This window comes from Balaenoptera physalus, assembly GCF_965194825.1.
Source record: "Balaenoptera physalus genome assembly, chromosome: 16".
NCBI classification, from domain to species: domain Eukaryota; kingdom Metazoa; phylum Chordata; class Mammalia; order Artiodactyla; family Balaenopteridae; genus Balaenoptera; species Balaenoptera physalus.
The window spans coordinates 89830550-89842946 of NC_138898.1; the positions used below are offsets into that span (position 1 = coordinate 89830550).

General features: G+C 58.8%; 1 protein-coding gene across 8 annotated transcripts in view; it reads right to left on the reverse strand.

The window, feature by feature from the left end:
* The window catches only part of SDK1 (sidekick cell adhesion molecule 1), a 1005745-nt gene that overhangs the window by 242702 nt on the left and 750646 nt on the right, over window positions 1-12397 (reverse strand). For all 8 annotated transcript variants that reach the window (XM_082429098.1, XM_082429101.1, XM_082429099.1 and 5 more), the window contains 2 exons: window positions 11767-11870; window positions 9307-9377 (listed from right to left, as the gene is read on the reverse strand). In XM_082429098.1, coding sequence (XP_082285224.1) covers window positions 9307-9377; window positions 11767-11870 — 175 coding nt within the window. The remainder of the gene's footprint in view (window positions 1-9306; window positions 9378-11766; window positions 11871-12397) is intronic.

The following is a 12397-nucleotide window of genomic DNA, read 5'->3' on the forward strand; positions in this document are numbered from 1 at the left end:
TCCTCTCTGGGTCTTTCCAATGACACGAAGACAACAGGACGGCCTTCCAGCTTGAAGGGCACTGACAGCAAAATTGCTTGCAAACATAATCGCAGACTTTGGACTCGTGAACGCCATCAGGTATTATAATAGTTAATTCACACGGCCACCTAAACGTTCAACGTGATGGATCCATGAAGACAAAGCACATTTTAAGAGGCAACATACAATCTAGCAATTATTTGACAAATGCTGAGACTATAAAGAGACCCAAAGATTCTTATACGATGAGGACATTTGGACACAGGGAGGACGTCATGTGAAGGCAGAGGCAGAGGTGGGAGGGATGCGTCTAGAAGCCACGGAGCACCGAGGACTGCCGTGGCCGCTGTGGAGAGGCAGGGAGGATGCCTCCCCGTGTCTTCAGAGCTGACCGACACCTTGATCTTGGACTCTGGCCTTCAGAACCGTGGGAGAGTAGGTCCCTGCTGTGCTAGGCGCCCCGCTGGCGGTGACCTGTTACGGCAGCCCCGGGACGCCCGCACGCTTTGCTGTCCAAGCTCGCACCCTTCAAGCCTCGTCCCTGAACCCAGGCGCCACGAGGATCTGGCTGTTCAGATGAGCCCCTTCTCTGTGACTTCTTGCTACTCGGTCCCAAACCCAGGAACCAAGCGGATGTGGACAGTGCAGGATCCTCTGCGCCCCAAACTCTCCAGCAGGACAGCACAGACAGCAAGGGTGATTCCCGAGACACAGCGGGCCCTGCACGCACGCGCGCACGTGCCAGAGTCACCACGTTTTCACCAGCGAGAGCTGCCGCGTGCTCCCTCGAGCCCGGGCGCTGCGCTGCGGCTCTGCTGCAGCCCTGACGTCCTCGCGGGGCTTCCCGGGTCCTCGGTGACGCCCTCACCTCGTGACAAGCACCTCGGCAGGTCATTTTCCCCATCAGACGCAGACACGCGTGCCTGGGAAACTTGAGTGGACTCGCCACGTGGGCGATCCACGCGTGTCCATCTTGCTGGAGGAGCCCAGCAAGTCCAATAGAGCGACACTCCTCCTGGCTGAGGGGCGACAGACCCCAGCGTGAGCTCAGGGGCAGAGAGCCACCAGGAGGGCCGCGTCGGGGCTGCCAATGGCCCCGAGCATGTCTCCTTGAGGAGCCGGTCCAGGCTCTGCCCACCGGGGGCCGGCGGGGCCGGGCTGCTGGGCACGTGGAGGCCTTGGCTCCGGACCCTCCGCGGCTGCACGGGGAGCTGGTCTCCGGGGCAGGACGGTTCTGTTTCCGTTTCCCTCCTGACCTTTCTCAGCCACCACACCCAGCACAGAGGGCCCGGGGGCTGGCTCGCCTCCAGCCCCTTCCCTTCTGGTTCTGGCCGCCTTAGCAGGACCCTGGGGCCCCCTCTGAACGCTGAGGACTGTCAGGGCAGAACCGCAAAACCAGAGCCCAGGGACTGCCAGGTCAGGTGAGTCTCCCCCGTTTTGCTTTTCCCTCACAGGGTTGCCAGATGTAGCCAAGGCAAACACTGGGCACCCAGCTGAATTTGACTCTCAGAACCATCATCGACGTGAAGTTTACGTTAGCGGGACACGGGCGGGCTACAGGCACACCTCGCGGTACTGCACTTCACAGATACTGTGTGTTTTACAAATTGAAGGTCTGTGGCAGCCCTGAGCCGAGCAAGTCTATCAGCGCCCTTTTCCCATAGCGTTTGCTCACTTCGTGTCTCTGCGGCACACTGTGGTAAGTCCCACAATAGCTAAAGCTTTTTCACTATCGTTGTATTTGTCAGGGTGACCTTTGGTGTCCCTCCTATGACTCACTGAAGGTTCAGGTGATGGTTAGCATTTTCTAGCAATGAAGTATTTTTCATTCAATCAAGTACACTGTCTTGTTTTGACATACTGCTATCGCACACCTAACAGACTACAGTATAGTGTAAACATCACTTTTACATGCACTGAGAAACCAAAAAAGGCGTGTGATTCACTTTATTGCCAGAATCTCTTCATTGAGGTGGTCTGGAACCAGACCCCCAACATTTCCAAGGTGTGACCGCTGCCGCCCCTTTGCCTGAGTGCCGGCCACTGACACCCACAGGTGGAAATGTCTTTGAAATCAACTCACAGTCATAGAGTTAATGACATGAAAGGCAAGGTGGACCAGCACAGACCTGGTGTCTCCTGGATGGCGTGTGTGGATGGGTGACCAGCAGGGCACACAGGGTCCCTGGGACACACGCCTGTCCGTCCGGCCCCGGTGGCTGAACCACGACCTTGACCACTTTCTCCAGCACTGGGCCCTCTGTTCTCTCCCTCAGCAGTTCCCAAAACGAAGCCCAAACCAACAGAGAACGAGGAACTCGGGAAGCTGAGTACTCTCAGGGAGGGAGGTGAGAACAGGGGTGAAGCCCGGGGGTCTGACTGGGGGGCAGGAGACAGGCTCTGTTTCTTGTTATGGTTTTTGTTTTATTTTATTTTCCTACATTTTGTCCTTTTCTTTCTTACCAATTCTGATGGACAAAACCTCAGTGTTGGAGATGCGGAAGCATCCCTGTGAAAGGGCCCGCCACCGGGCGCCCTGGGACGTCCCTCCGCTTTCTCTCCAGCCGGCCCAGCCTCCGGGCTCCTGTTCTGCTTGCTGGCCCACCCTGAGGACTGCAGCGTTGCAGATCCTTCCCTTAATACGGGGCGTTGCTGACGTGTTGTTTGTTTTTTTCCCCAGATTTCTCCCTTTAGAGTTCACAGAATTGTTTTCAGAATCGCTTTTAGGGTTTTTATTTTGTACCACCCTCCCCTATTTAAAAATTGGTTCCGTGTGGTAAAGGCAGACACCATTCAGCGTTTAACGCTAATTGATGCCAGAGACAGAGTCAGTGCTAATGCATCACAACAGAGGCTGAGACACAAATCGTGTGTGTGTGTGTGCGCGCACGTGCGTGTACAACACACGCACATCTATTCATAAGGACGGAAGGCGGCAATCTGCCACGTCATCTCTAGTCCTGTTTTCTTATTGGCTACAGTGGAGACAAATTACAATCCTTATTCTGTAGGGCTCCCTTCAAACACAACTCTTATAACATGTGACAGAACGTTTATTTCACCCCCTTCTTTAAAAAATGCAACGGATGGAAAAGTTGGAAAAGTCTACGTGTAAGAATAAAAGGAGAGACGTTTCTCCACCCAACACCTAAGATGTACAGAGAAGGTCCAGGGCACGGCGATGCATTCTCCATGGCCCTTTGCCGACTAAGGCCAAGCAATTCCAGGGCCTCTGACCCTGGGGACCCCAGCTTGCTCACAGATGCGGCCCCTGAGGGAGCGGGGAGGCCTGGACCCCACAAGTCCCCCGCAGTGGAGGCCCTAGGCTGAGGCCCACCAGGTGGTCAGCAGAGCTCCTCTGCTGCAGGGGGGACCTGCCTGCACCGCCGAGCCCTGCGCCACTGCCGGGGAGCACAGCGCACGCCCCAGCCCTGTCTTCTAGCGCTGACCCGCTCAGCAGGTCGACGACACGTCCTGAGTTATGACACACGAAGTGCCAGAAAGGGAGGGCTCGCCGCAGACTGGAGCATCAGAGAGAAACATACAGGGCACGCAACCGTGGAGCTGGCCCTCGCGGGAGGAGGGGTTTGATGGGGGAGAAAAGGCAGCCCATCTAGTGGAAGTGCAGGGAAGGGCGAGGCTCAGGCGGCAGGGGGGTTCACTAGGAGCAGCCGGCCAGGGCATCGATCGGCACTGAGCCAGGACAGGCTGGGTCCTGCGCCGTTCCCCACGTGGGCGGCCCTCCCAGGCCCATCTGGAGCTGATCTCCAGGAGACGGGCCTGAACGGAGAGTCCTCAGGTCCACAGGAGCCTGTTAATCAGGGGTCGGGAAGATGCCCGGGTATGAGAGACAGGACCCGGGGGCTTTTGCTTCCCGTCTCCTGGGAGACTGTGCCCTGCATCCAGGCTCATGTGCGGCACCAGCTGTGCACTCGGGGAGCCCCGGGCCACCCACATGACGCCAGCGTCCTGCCTGAGGGTCCCGGGGCATCGTTGCTGCGGAGGAGGTGGGAAGGGAGAGGCGGTGACGATGAGAAATCCCAGGCTTCCCTTTCTGGGGTCTGAGCTGAAGACAGGCAGGTGGGCAGAGCCGTCTCAAGTCCCAGCCCAGCAATGTCACCCTGGTCACCTTCCAGGCCCAGATTATGGTCATGGCAGCTGCAGGCACCCAGACCCCAGCAGGGAGCCTGCAAAGGCCCAGGCCTGACCCTACAGACACACAGGCCCGAGATGGGATGACAGTGAGAGAACTTGACTTTCAGGGAGTGGGGAGCTTGGGAGGAATGGGAAGGACTGGATTCAAGTCACCCAAAGTATCAAACAGGCAGGATGCTGGGAGTTTGCGAAAATAACAATGTCCTCCCTGGGGACCAAATGTGGCTCTGGAACCAGCAGCAAACACCCGGTCCCCAGCCTGTGTCCACACCTAGGGGGGCTGGGGTGCGGGGGCCGGGGGAAGGGGCGGAGGCTGCCGATCCCGGGCACAAACCCTTGCAGCCGAGGAGGAGAGGATCCTGCAGGGGTGTGAGGAGAGGCCGAGCCCCACGTCCCGAGGCACACCTGCTGCAGCTGCGGGCAGGTCCACATCTGGCCCCGCCAGAAACCGCCGCGCGCCCCGTGATGCCCTCCCAGCAGGAGCCGTACCAGCCCGGGGAGGAGGGGCAGGTGGTCGCACAGCCCGGAGGGCGGGCTCTCTGACGGCCTCACTCAGTGAGGATCTCATGACCCACGGCGACGCACAAGGCCTGCCTGCCTGCGCGGGGTCCTGGACAGGGTTCAACCACACTTCCTATCCCTCGAGCTTGGAATAAACCATCTGTCATTTGTGAGAGGCCTCTACGACTCCGGGTGTCCTGGGAGGTCCCAGTAGGGCAGCTCCATGTGACACACAGAGAGTTCCAGAAGCAGTGGGCCCAGTTCAAGTCCTGGCTGTGCGATGGCCTTGCAGGGCAGGCTCAGGCCGGTGCACAACCTCCGGGGCTCAACCTTGTACCTGCTACAGGTGGAGCCGGCCTAGGTGGTCTCTAGGGGGCTTCTGAACAGAAGTCTCCCTTCGCACGTGCAGACCTTTCTCCCAGCCCTTGGCCCTGGCGACGCCGTTCCTGTGGTTTCTGATCTAGCACGTGCCCGTGGAGGCCGGGCCTGGTTGGTGTCGTGTTCGTTTCTATCTTCCCACAGCTCCTCTGCCAGGCCTGGGACACAGCAGGTGCTTAGTCAGTGCTTGTGGAGGTGCGCCGGGTTTGCTCAAGTCAAGGCGGCACTACCTCTGGCTGACCTCATCCTGGATCAGCCATCTGTACGGGCAGACACCTGACGGGACTGGGGTCCCCTCTAAAAACACCTTCACTCTGCCTTCTACACGTCAGAAATTCTACCAGCAGGCTCTCTGGGGGGCCAGAGCGGTTTTTCAGTTTTCGAAGCCCCCGTTAAATGCAGATGAGCTGGTCAGAATGCACTGGCCTTGATGGCCCGCTCCGGCGGGCGGCAAGGGAACCGAGAGCTGGGGACGGCCGGGAGGACGAGGGCCGGCGTCTCGTAGGCGGCAGGGTTGAGCGGAGGGAAGGGCCCGGGCGGGGAGGGGGCAGGACTCCCACCCCGAGCCTCAGTCCTGGCCGAGCGCTCAGGGACGGGCTGGGGCCGGTGCAGCGGGCTTTCCCGGACCGGGCACGTCTGGGGGGACCTGGGCTTGCGGAGGGTCCACGTGGAGTCTGAGGCCTCATGGCGAGTATGAGACAGAGCTGGAACTCAGCTGCTGTCGTCCTGAGGCCTGAGCCCATGACTTCCCATGACTTCCGTTTCCTGGAGCACAGAACAGGGATTCCCTCTGACGCCTGTGGGATTAAGTCTCGATGGTTCAGCGGAGCACAGGAGGCCCTAGAGAACCCGGCTCCATCGTGCCTTCCCTTGAAACACAGCACCGAAGCCCAGTAGCCGTCACACCTCCGAGCCTTTGCTCTGGCTGTACGTGATGTTTGGATAGCCGTCTCCCTGCCCTTTACTGGGGGGAGTGAGGCAGGAGATAGATGGGCCCCAGGCAGAGCAGCTGGAGTTTGTCCCCTGTGGGGCGACAAGGGCAGAGAGAAGCTGAGCCCCGCCCAGATGAAAGATAAAGAGACCACGTATTTCTCATTCGTGAGGTCAAGGAGACCTGCCCCGACTAAACATGTGCAGAAAGGCCCCTCGGAGGTCAAAAGGGACGGGGTGCCACTCTATAGTAGGTGATGTCAACCTACCCATAGGCCTCTTCGCTAGAATCCATCTTGGCTAAGAGATGCGCGCACACACACATGGGAGGACCCTGAGATAAACCAAATACGGACTCAGAACCAGGCAAAGCAAGATGACTGGCCGAAGGGAACCCGGAAGAAATGCCCCATGTAAGTGAGTCAAACTGCCACGAGGGTGCAACTCTCTCTGAGTCCAGCCGTGTGAGTCTATTCACACATATCCTTTTTCCTCCTGATAAACACTTTACTTGTTTCACAACTTTCCATCTCTTTGTGGGAATTCACTTCTACAAAGCCGATGGGCCAGGGCCGTGTCCCTGGCCACTGGTCTAGTGGCTAGGATTCAGGACTCTCACAGCTGCAACGTGACTTCAATCTCTGGCCGGGGAACTGAACTGCTGCTTCAGGCCACCGCAGGCCGAGGCCACCTGAGATCAGGAGGACCATTCATCCTGTCACCTCCCGCCTCCCTCCAGCCAGAGTCAGCTGTTCCCCTCCGCTGGCTTCGCACTAATGCGTGTAGAGCTCAACGCACTAAACGGAAGCTCTTCAAGGTCTGGAATCTGTGTCCCGTTCACCTCAAGGTGCTCAGCACCCCACGCCGGAGCTGGTCCTCTGCAGACAACAGAGCACGTGGTGAGGAAAGGAACGAAGGCCAAGAGCTGTCCTGAAGAGGCCCCGCCGCCCCGTCCCCTCTGCCCAGGCAGCTGCAACACTCCTCTTAGGAAGGCGCCCTGTACGGCACTGAGTCCCCCCTCCCCCGAGTCCATCGTGCGTGATGTGATCTGTCCCTTAGGACGTTTTCTTTGATAGAAAACAGCCTCAAAATCCACTGCAGCCACACGAGGGGAAATGCATTTGAGTGACAGACTGTGTGACCCGCTGGAGGTTTCAGAACAGCCAGCTTAAATGTTGTGATCAATTCAGAGATGTGAATGCCCAGTATGAGCTGCACTCAGTGTGGACACAGAGCCACCACTGTCTAGAATATACACGCAAATCCTTAGATTCCAAACAGCACTGGACCCGTGAAAGGCACAGATTGATCATCCTACTAAGAGGAATCAAATCTGACAGAGAGACCATTCAAATGGGTCAACGGCCTTGAAATTACAGGCAGTGTTTGCATTTTTAAACAAATCACAAAAAAAAACCTTTACAGGTGAAACATTTCATTTGGAATGCAAATCTATATTGAAACGTAGTTCCTTTGTTCTGCTCACTCTGATTTAGTAAATTACTCGTAATTTTAATTATACTTCAATTTCCTGGCAGTTGACAGGCATTTATTTCCACAATGCATCATACTGACCACCTCCTGCTCAGGCTTCCTGGAATTAGTTTGTTCTGCTGGGGTCTGAGGGGGACAGCTGACAGACACACATGCCAAGCACCTTTGGTGCGGCTCTCGCCACTTCACAGAGTGTTCTAACCGCAACTGAGGGCTTGCAGCCCAGTGGCCAGAGGCGGGATGGCCGGGCTGACAGCCAGCACCTCGTCCACAGCCATGTATTCGGAGGCAGTGAGGTGACATAGCCCTGAGCCGCTGCCTTCACAGAAAAGGAGCTCACCTAGTTACCAGGCAGCCAGACCCCAAGCCTACAAACAAAGCACAAACCTGGCAGAATTCAGCACAGCCCGAAGGACCTATCTGCTTTTGGTTGATCATGTTAGTGGAGGGTGGGAAAGAGAAGGGCTTGGGACCTTGAATTTCCATTTTGAATGTTTCCCACCTCCCATCAGAGACCCTGATGGAAGTCAGGGCTGTAGAGGTCTAACGGGCCTTGGATCAGAGACCTTGCAGTGACGTCAGAGGTCACCCTTGACCTCCTGTCTGTACGGAGGAGGAAGCTGGGGCCAGAGAGGCCTCTGGGGATCAGAGTCACGCGATGGCAAACTGGGGCCCGCAGACCGAACCCAGGCCCTGGACCTCTCCTGGGGCTCCCCGTCCCTTCCCGTCCCGCCCTTCCTGTGCCAGTGCAGTGCACCCGGCCAAGAGAAGCCCTCTCCACTCTCCAAGGCCACGTCCAGACCATTATTTGTGCTTGGTTCCCGCTGATTCTGGCTGTGATTCCGGCATTATCTAGACGATAATCATCAACCCGGAGGAAGACTGTCATGCCCACACAGACCACCCTCTGGACCACCAGCCCACAGCGGCCACTCCTAGGCAGACCTCAGCTCCCCGTAGCTCTGAACCCAGACCACAGCGCCTGCCCTCTGTCTGCCCTCCCCACGGCCTGCCGGCTGTAGGCACTGCCCCCGCCCAGGGCGGCAGTCCCCCTTCTGGACTCAGGAACTTCCCTTGTTGGTCAGATGCTGTGCCCATGCTCATCCCTGCCTGTGGCCCCTGCCCATCGGTCTGTGTGCCTGCCCGGCCCAGCTCCAGCCCTGCTCCTGAATTAGCCCCCCAGGCCCTGGCTGGATCCCTCGCCCTCCACTGGGCTCGCCCTCGGGCAGGGCAGCCGTCCTTGGCGGTTCTGCCCCTCGTTACTTCTGTCCTCAAGGCACCTCACTGTTAGCAAAAATGATCCAGAAGTGGAAATAAGGCAAAGAGAGGGCAGCAGGTCCTTTCGATGCTGTATTAGAGCACTGTTAACAGCTCACGGGATTATCTGATTATTTAGGAGAACGTTCCTTGGTTTGACTAAAGACTTGGAACTAACAAAGATACGTGTCATCCTGTTGATGTTTTGTCTGGTTGGAAATAATTTCTGTACAAACGATAACCCAGCAGGACGTGAACCAGTCTTGCCACAGAAGCCTTGCTCTGTCTGCATCCTTCTCCAAAGCTCAGTCTGTCTGTGCTCTGGGCACCCCCCTTGCCGTCCTGCTGGTCCCCTCAGGGCGCTGAGCACGAGTCCATCATGCATGCCACGACAGTCCTGCATCTCCCGTCTTGGAAGTTACACTCACCATTTCCCCGCACAGTGTGCAAGCCTGACTGGCGTGTCCCCTTTGTCCCACTCCACCCCAACCCGGGGCCCGGCAGGTGCCAGCTGACCACGCGGTCACATGAACGGTTTTACCAAACACCGTGGGATTCTGGGGCCCTTACCTGCCACTGGATCAGAACAGACGAGGTGGTGTGTGGTGTCACAGAGACAGAGCTTGGAGGCTCTCCCGGAACTGAAACACGAGAAAGAAGAAGGCAAGGATTAGGCGGTCCTGCCTGTGCTCGGCGGCTGCTTGGGCCAGCTCTCTCCCGGTCCCGGTCAGGAGGCAGGGCCAGGTCCAGCCCCCGGGGAAGCTGGCCAGCCAGCGTCCAGCCTCCCTCTTCCCTGGGGATGCCCTTCCCCCACCCGCCAGCCTGTGTCCAGGAGAGAAGGAACCTCATCCTGGTCGGGCGATCACAGCTCACGTCCCTGACCTTCCCCCCAAGACAGACCCCCAAGACAGACATGCGAGTCTGGATCTCTCCACGGGGAGCTGCTCACACCAGAGGAGGTGCCAGAGAGCCCCTGCGCTTCCCAGGTCTCCCGGGGGCCACCCCTCCCCCAGAGGAGGGGCATCATTTTTTTGAGGTGCTCCGGTCGGAGCGACTTCTGAACAGGACAGATATCAAGCCAGGCCACAGTGCCCTTGGCTTTACACACGGACGTGACTGCTAGGGACGGAGGCTGACTTCTGGGGGCTGGAGGGACGTCTGCCCTGGTCTGGGTCTCGGTGGCAGCTCTGCTCTGCTCCCTGGGGGACAAGGTCGGTTTGACCCCTGCCCACAGCCCTGCCCTGCTCTCTGGAGTGTCTGCCATGCCCAGCAGGCCTTCCCGACACCCCTTCCCCACCTCTGCTCCCGCTGGGCCTGTGCGGCCCTGTCTTGGCCTCCTTACGACTGCCCCACTGTGACATCCTGAGACCCGACACACAGTTAAGGTTCAGAGGTAGGCTCTGAGCAGAATGACTGAGGAGTTCTCCCCGCCCCGCCCCCAGGGTGTGTCTGGCACACCCACCCCACTCACCATCCCGCCCAGGGACAGCTCTCTACCCTGCGCCCTCCGACCTCCTGCTGTTCTATCTTAAGGCCCTGATCCAGCTTTCCTGATCACACAGGATTACAATTACGGGGCGGTCTCAGTACCCTAAACACTGTTCTAAGAAAACGTTTATCAGCAAACCATCCACAGGCTCCCAAGCCCCTCCCCCAGCACAAGGCTGCCCACCCCTGGAGTCAGCCTCTGCCGAGAGCTGGACTTGGACGATGCAATGAAAACACAAGGCCGTTCCACGGCAAAGAGAAATCGCAAATCTCAGAAAAGGAAGATGACACGATAAATGCATCAAAAGGAGTGATCTGAATATGAAAGGGGTGAGAGAGGCCCTCTTCTGACTGAGCCCGTGAGGGGCGGAGGGAGGCTGGAGGGGGCGTCCTGCTCCCACAGTCCTTCTCAGAGACTGCCCCCCCAAACCAGCGTGCTGCGTTTTCTTTCTTCTAACAATCAGTGCTTAATTGGAGTGGAACCTTGGTTGTGTTAAACGTAGGATTAAAGTGGGAGTCACAGAAGACAACCTCAGTTTCTCCAGGGCCAGGTCCCGCCCCTCCTCCCCGCAGTCGGGGCTGCAGCCTCCCATGAGCTCGGCGGGCATGTCCCTGGTCAGGATCACCGGGGGCCCTGGTGGCTTCTGCTCTGTTGCAAACAATCTCTGCGTGCTCCTGAAGAGCTAGAAGGGTCCCCGGAACCCCTGAGCCGGTCCTTCAGGTCACTGGCGGCCTGGTGTTGGAGAAGCTGCCCTCCCAGGTTACAGAAAGAGCAGAGCTGAAGGTGGGGGGGTCCCGGGGCGAGCAGGCGGAGATGGGCTGGCGTGAGCCTGGTCCCCTACTGCGTTCACTGGGGGAGCGGGTGCTCTGGGCGGGTCTGCGGATTATCATAAAGCGCCGCTGGGCCAGCTAAGGGTTGGGGTCTGCAGTCCAGGATCAGAGCCCAGCACTGTTACGCAGCAGCATTCCTTTCCAAGCCAAGCACCTGCCTGTCCGCTGGGTGGACTTGAGGACACCGTCTCCGGGCTCCCTCCGAGCCTGGTTTGATTATCGATTGCCAAACAAACTCACAACGGACCTTCGGGCCCAATTCCTCTGAGCAGGACAGGGCGGGTGAAAAGCCACCTGGAGCTGTGAGGGGGTCTCACTTCCATCACTTAACTGTGCTTCTCTCAAGTGACAAAGCTGGGTGGCTCGTGAATGAGAAAAATGGGGAAAACCTCTTAAAACCCAGCTACCCCACGACATCTATCTTTAATGACCCTATAAATTATTCAATCTCAGGGGTGCTAATGGACGGTCGGGGTTTGGAAGCCAATCAAAGAAACCTCCCTCCATTTGGAAGCCCTTGCAGTCTTGATTTACGGCCCTGGGCTGTACAGGAGCGCCCAGCTTCTGCTGCTGATTGAATTCCACTGCCCGCGGCCACTCCCCCCGCTCCCCGGGGTGACCCCTTCCTGGCTCAAGACGAGAGTGGGTCTGTCCAGGAGCCAGGGTTTCGGGGCGCAGAGGCGGCAGCAGGAAGTGGGCCCCCTTGCTCACCGTCCTGCAGCGTGGTTACCGCCTCTGTCTCCGCGCTGAAGGCGCTGTCCCCAATGTCATTGGTGGCCTTCAGGCGCAGCTTGTAGGAGGTGAAGGGCCTCAGCCTGAAACACGGAAGAGACCAGTGACCACGGAGACCTCCGCCTGCCCGCGGGCCCGGGCGGCGGCGAGGAGTGGGCATTCTGGGGCCGGGGCTGAATCCCTCCGGGCAGCAGTGAGCCGGGCCCCCGGGACTGTCTGGGGAGCAGCTCCCCAACACCCGGCCCCGGCTCACTGGCCGCTCTGGGAGACAGGAGATTCCCGGGGCGGGGGGAGCCCAGAACTTCCCAGCGGGGGGAAGGCGCTCTCGCCTGGGGCTCCTGGGGGAGGAACTACCACTTCCCGTAGTCAGAGACACCTGTGCACAGCACATTGCTGCTCTCTAGCAGCTCGGAGAACCTCTCAGCAGGAGCTAATCCCGCGGGCGCGGCACGCGGCATCCGGAGCACGGAGGGCAGGCGCTCGCCCGGCCCACCGCCTCCCTCAGCCCGAGTGCTCCCTCGCGGAGCTCCGTGCCAGCCGGGCCCGGCTCCAGGGGCTGCCCCTGCCCCCCCCCCACCCGCCGCCGCTGACCGAGCCAGACGCGGTGCCA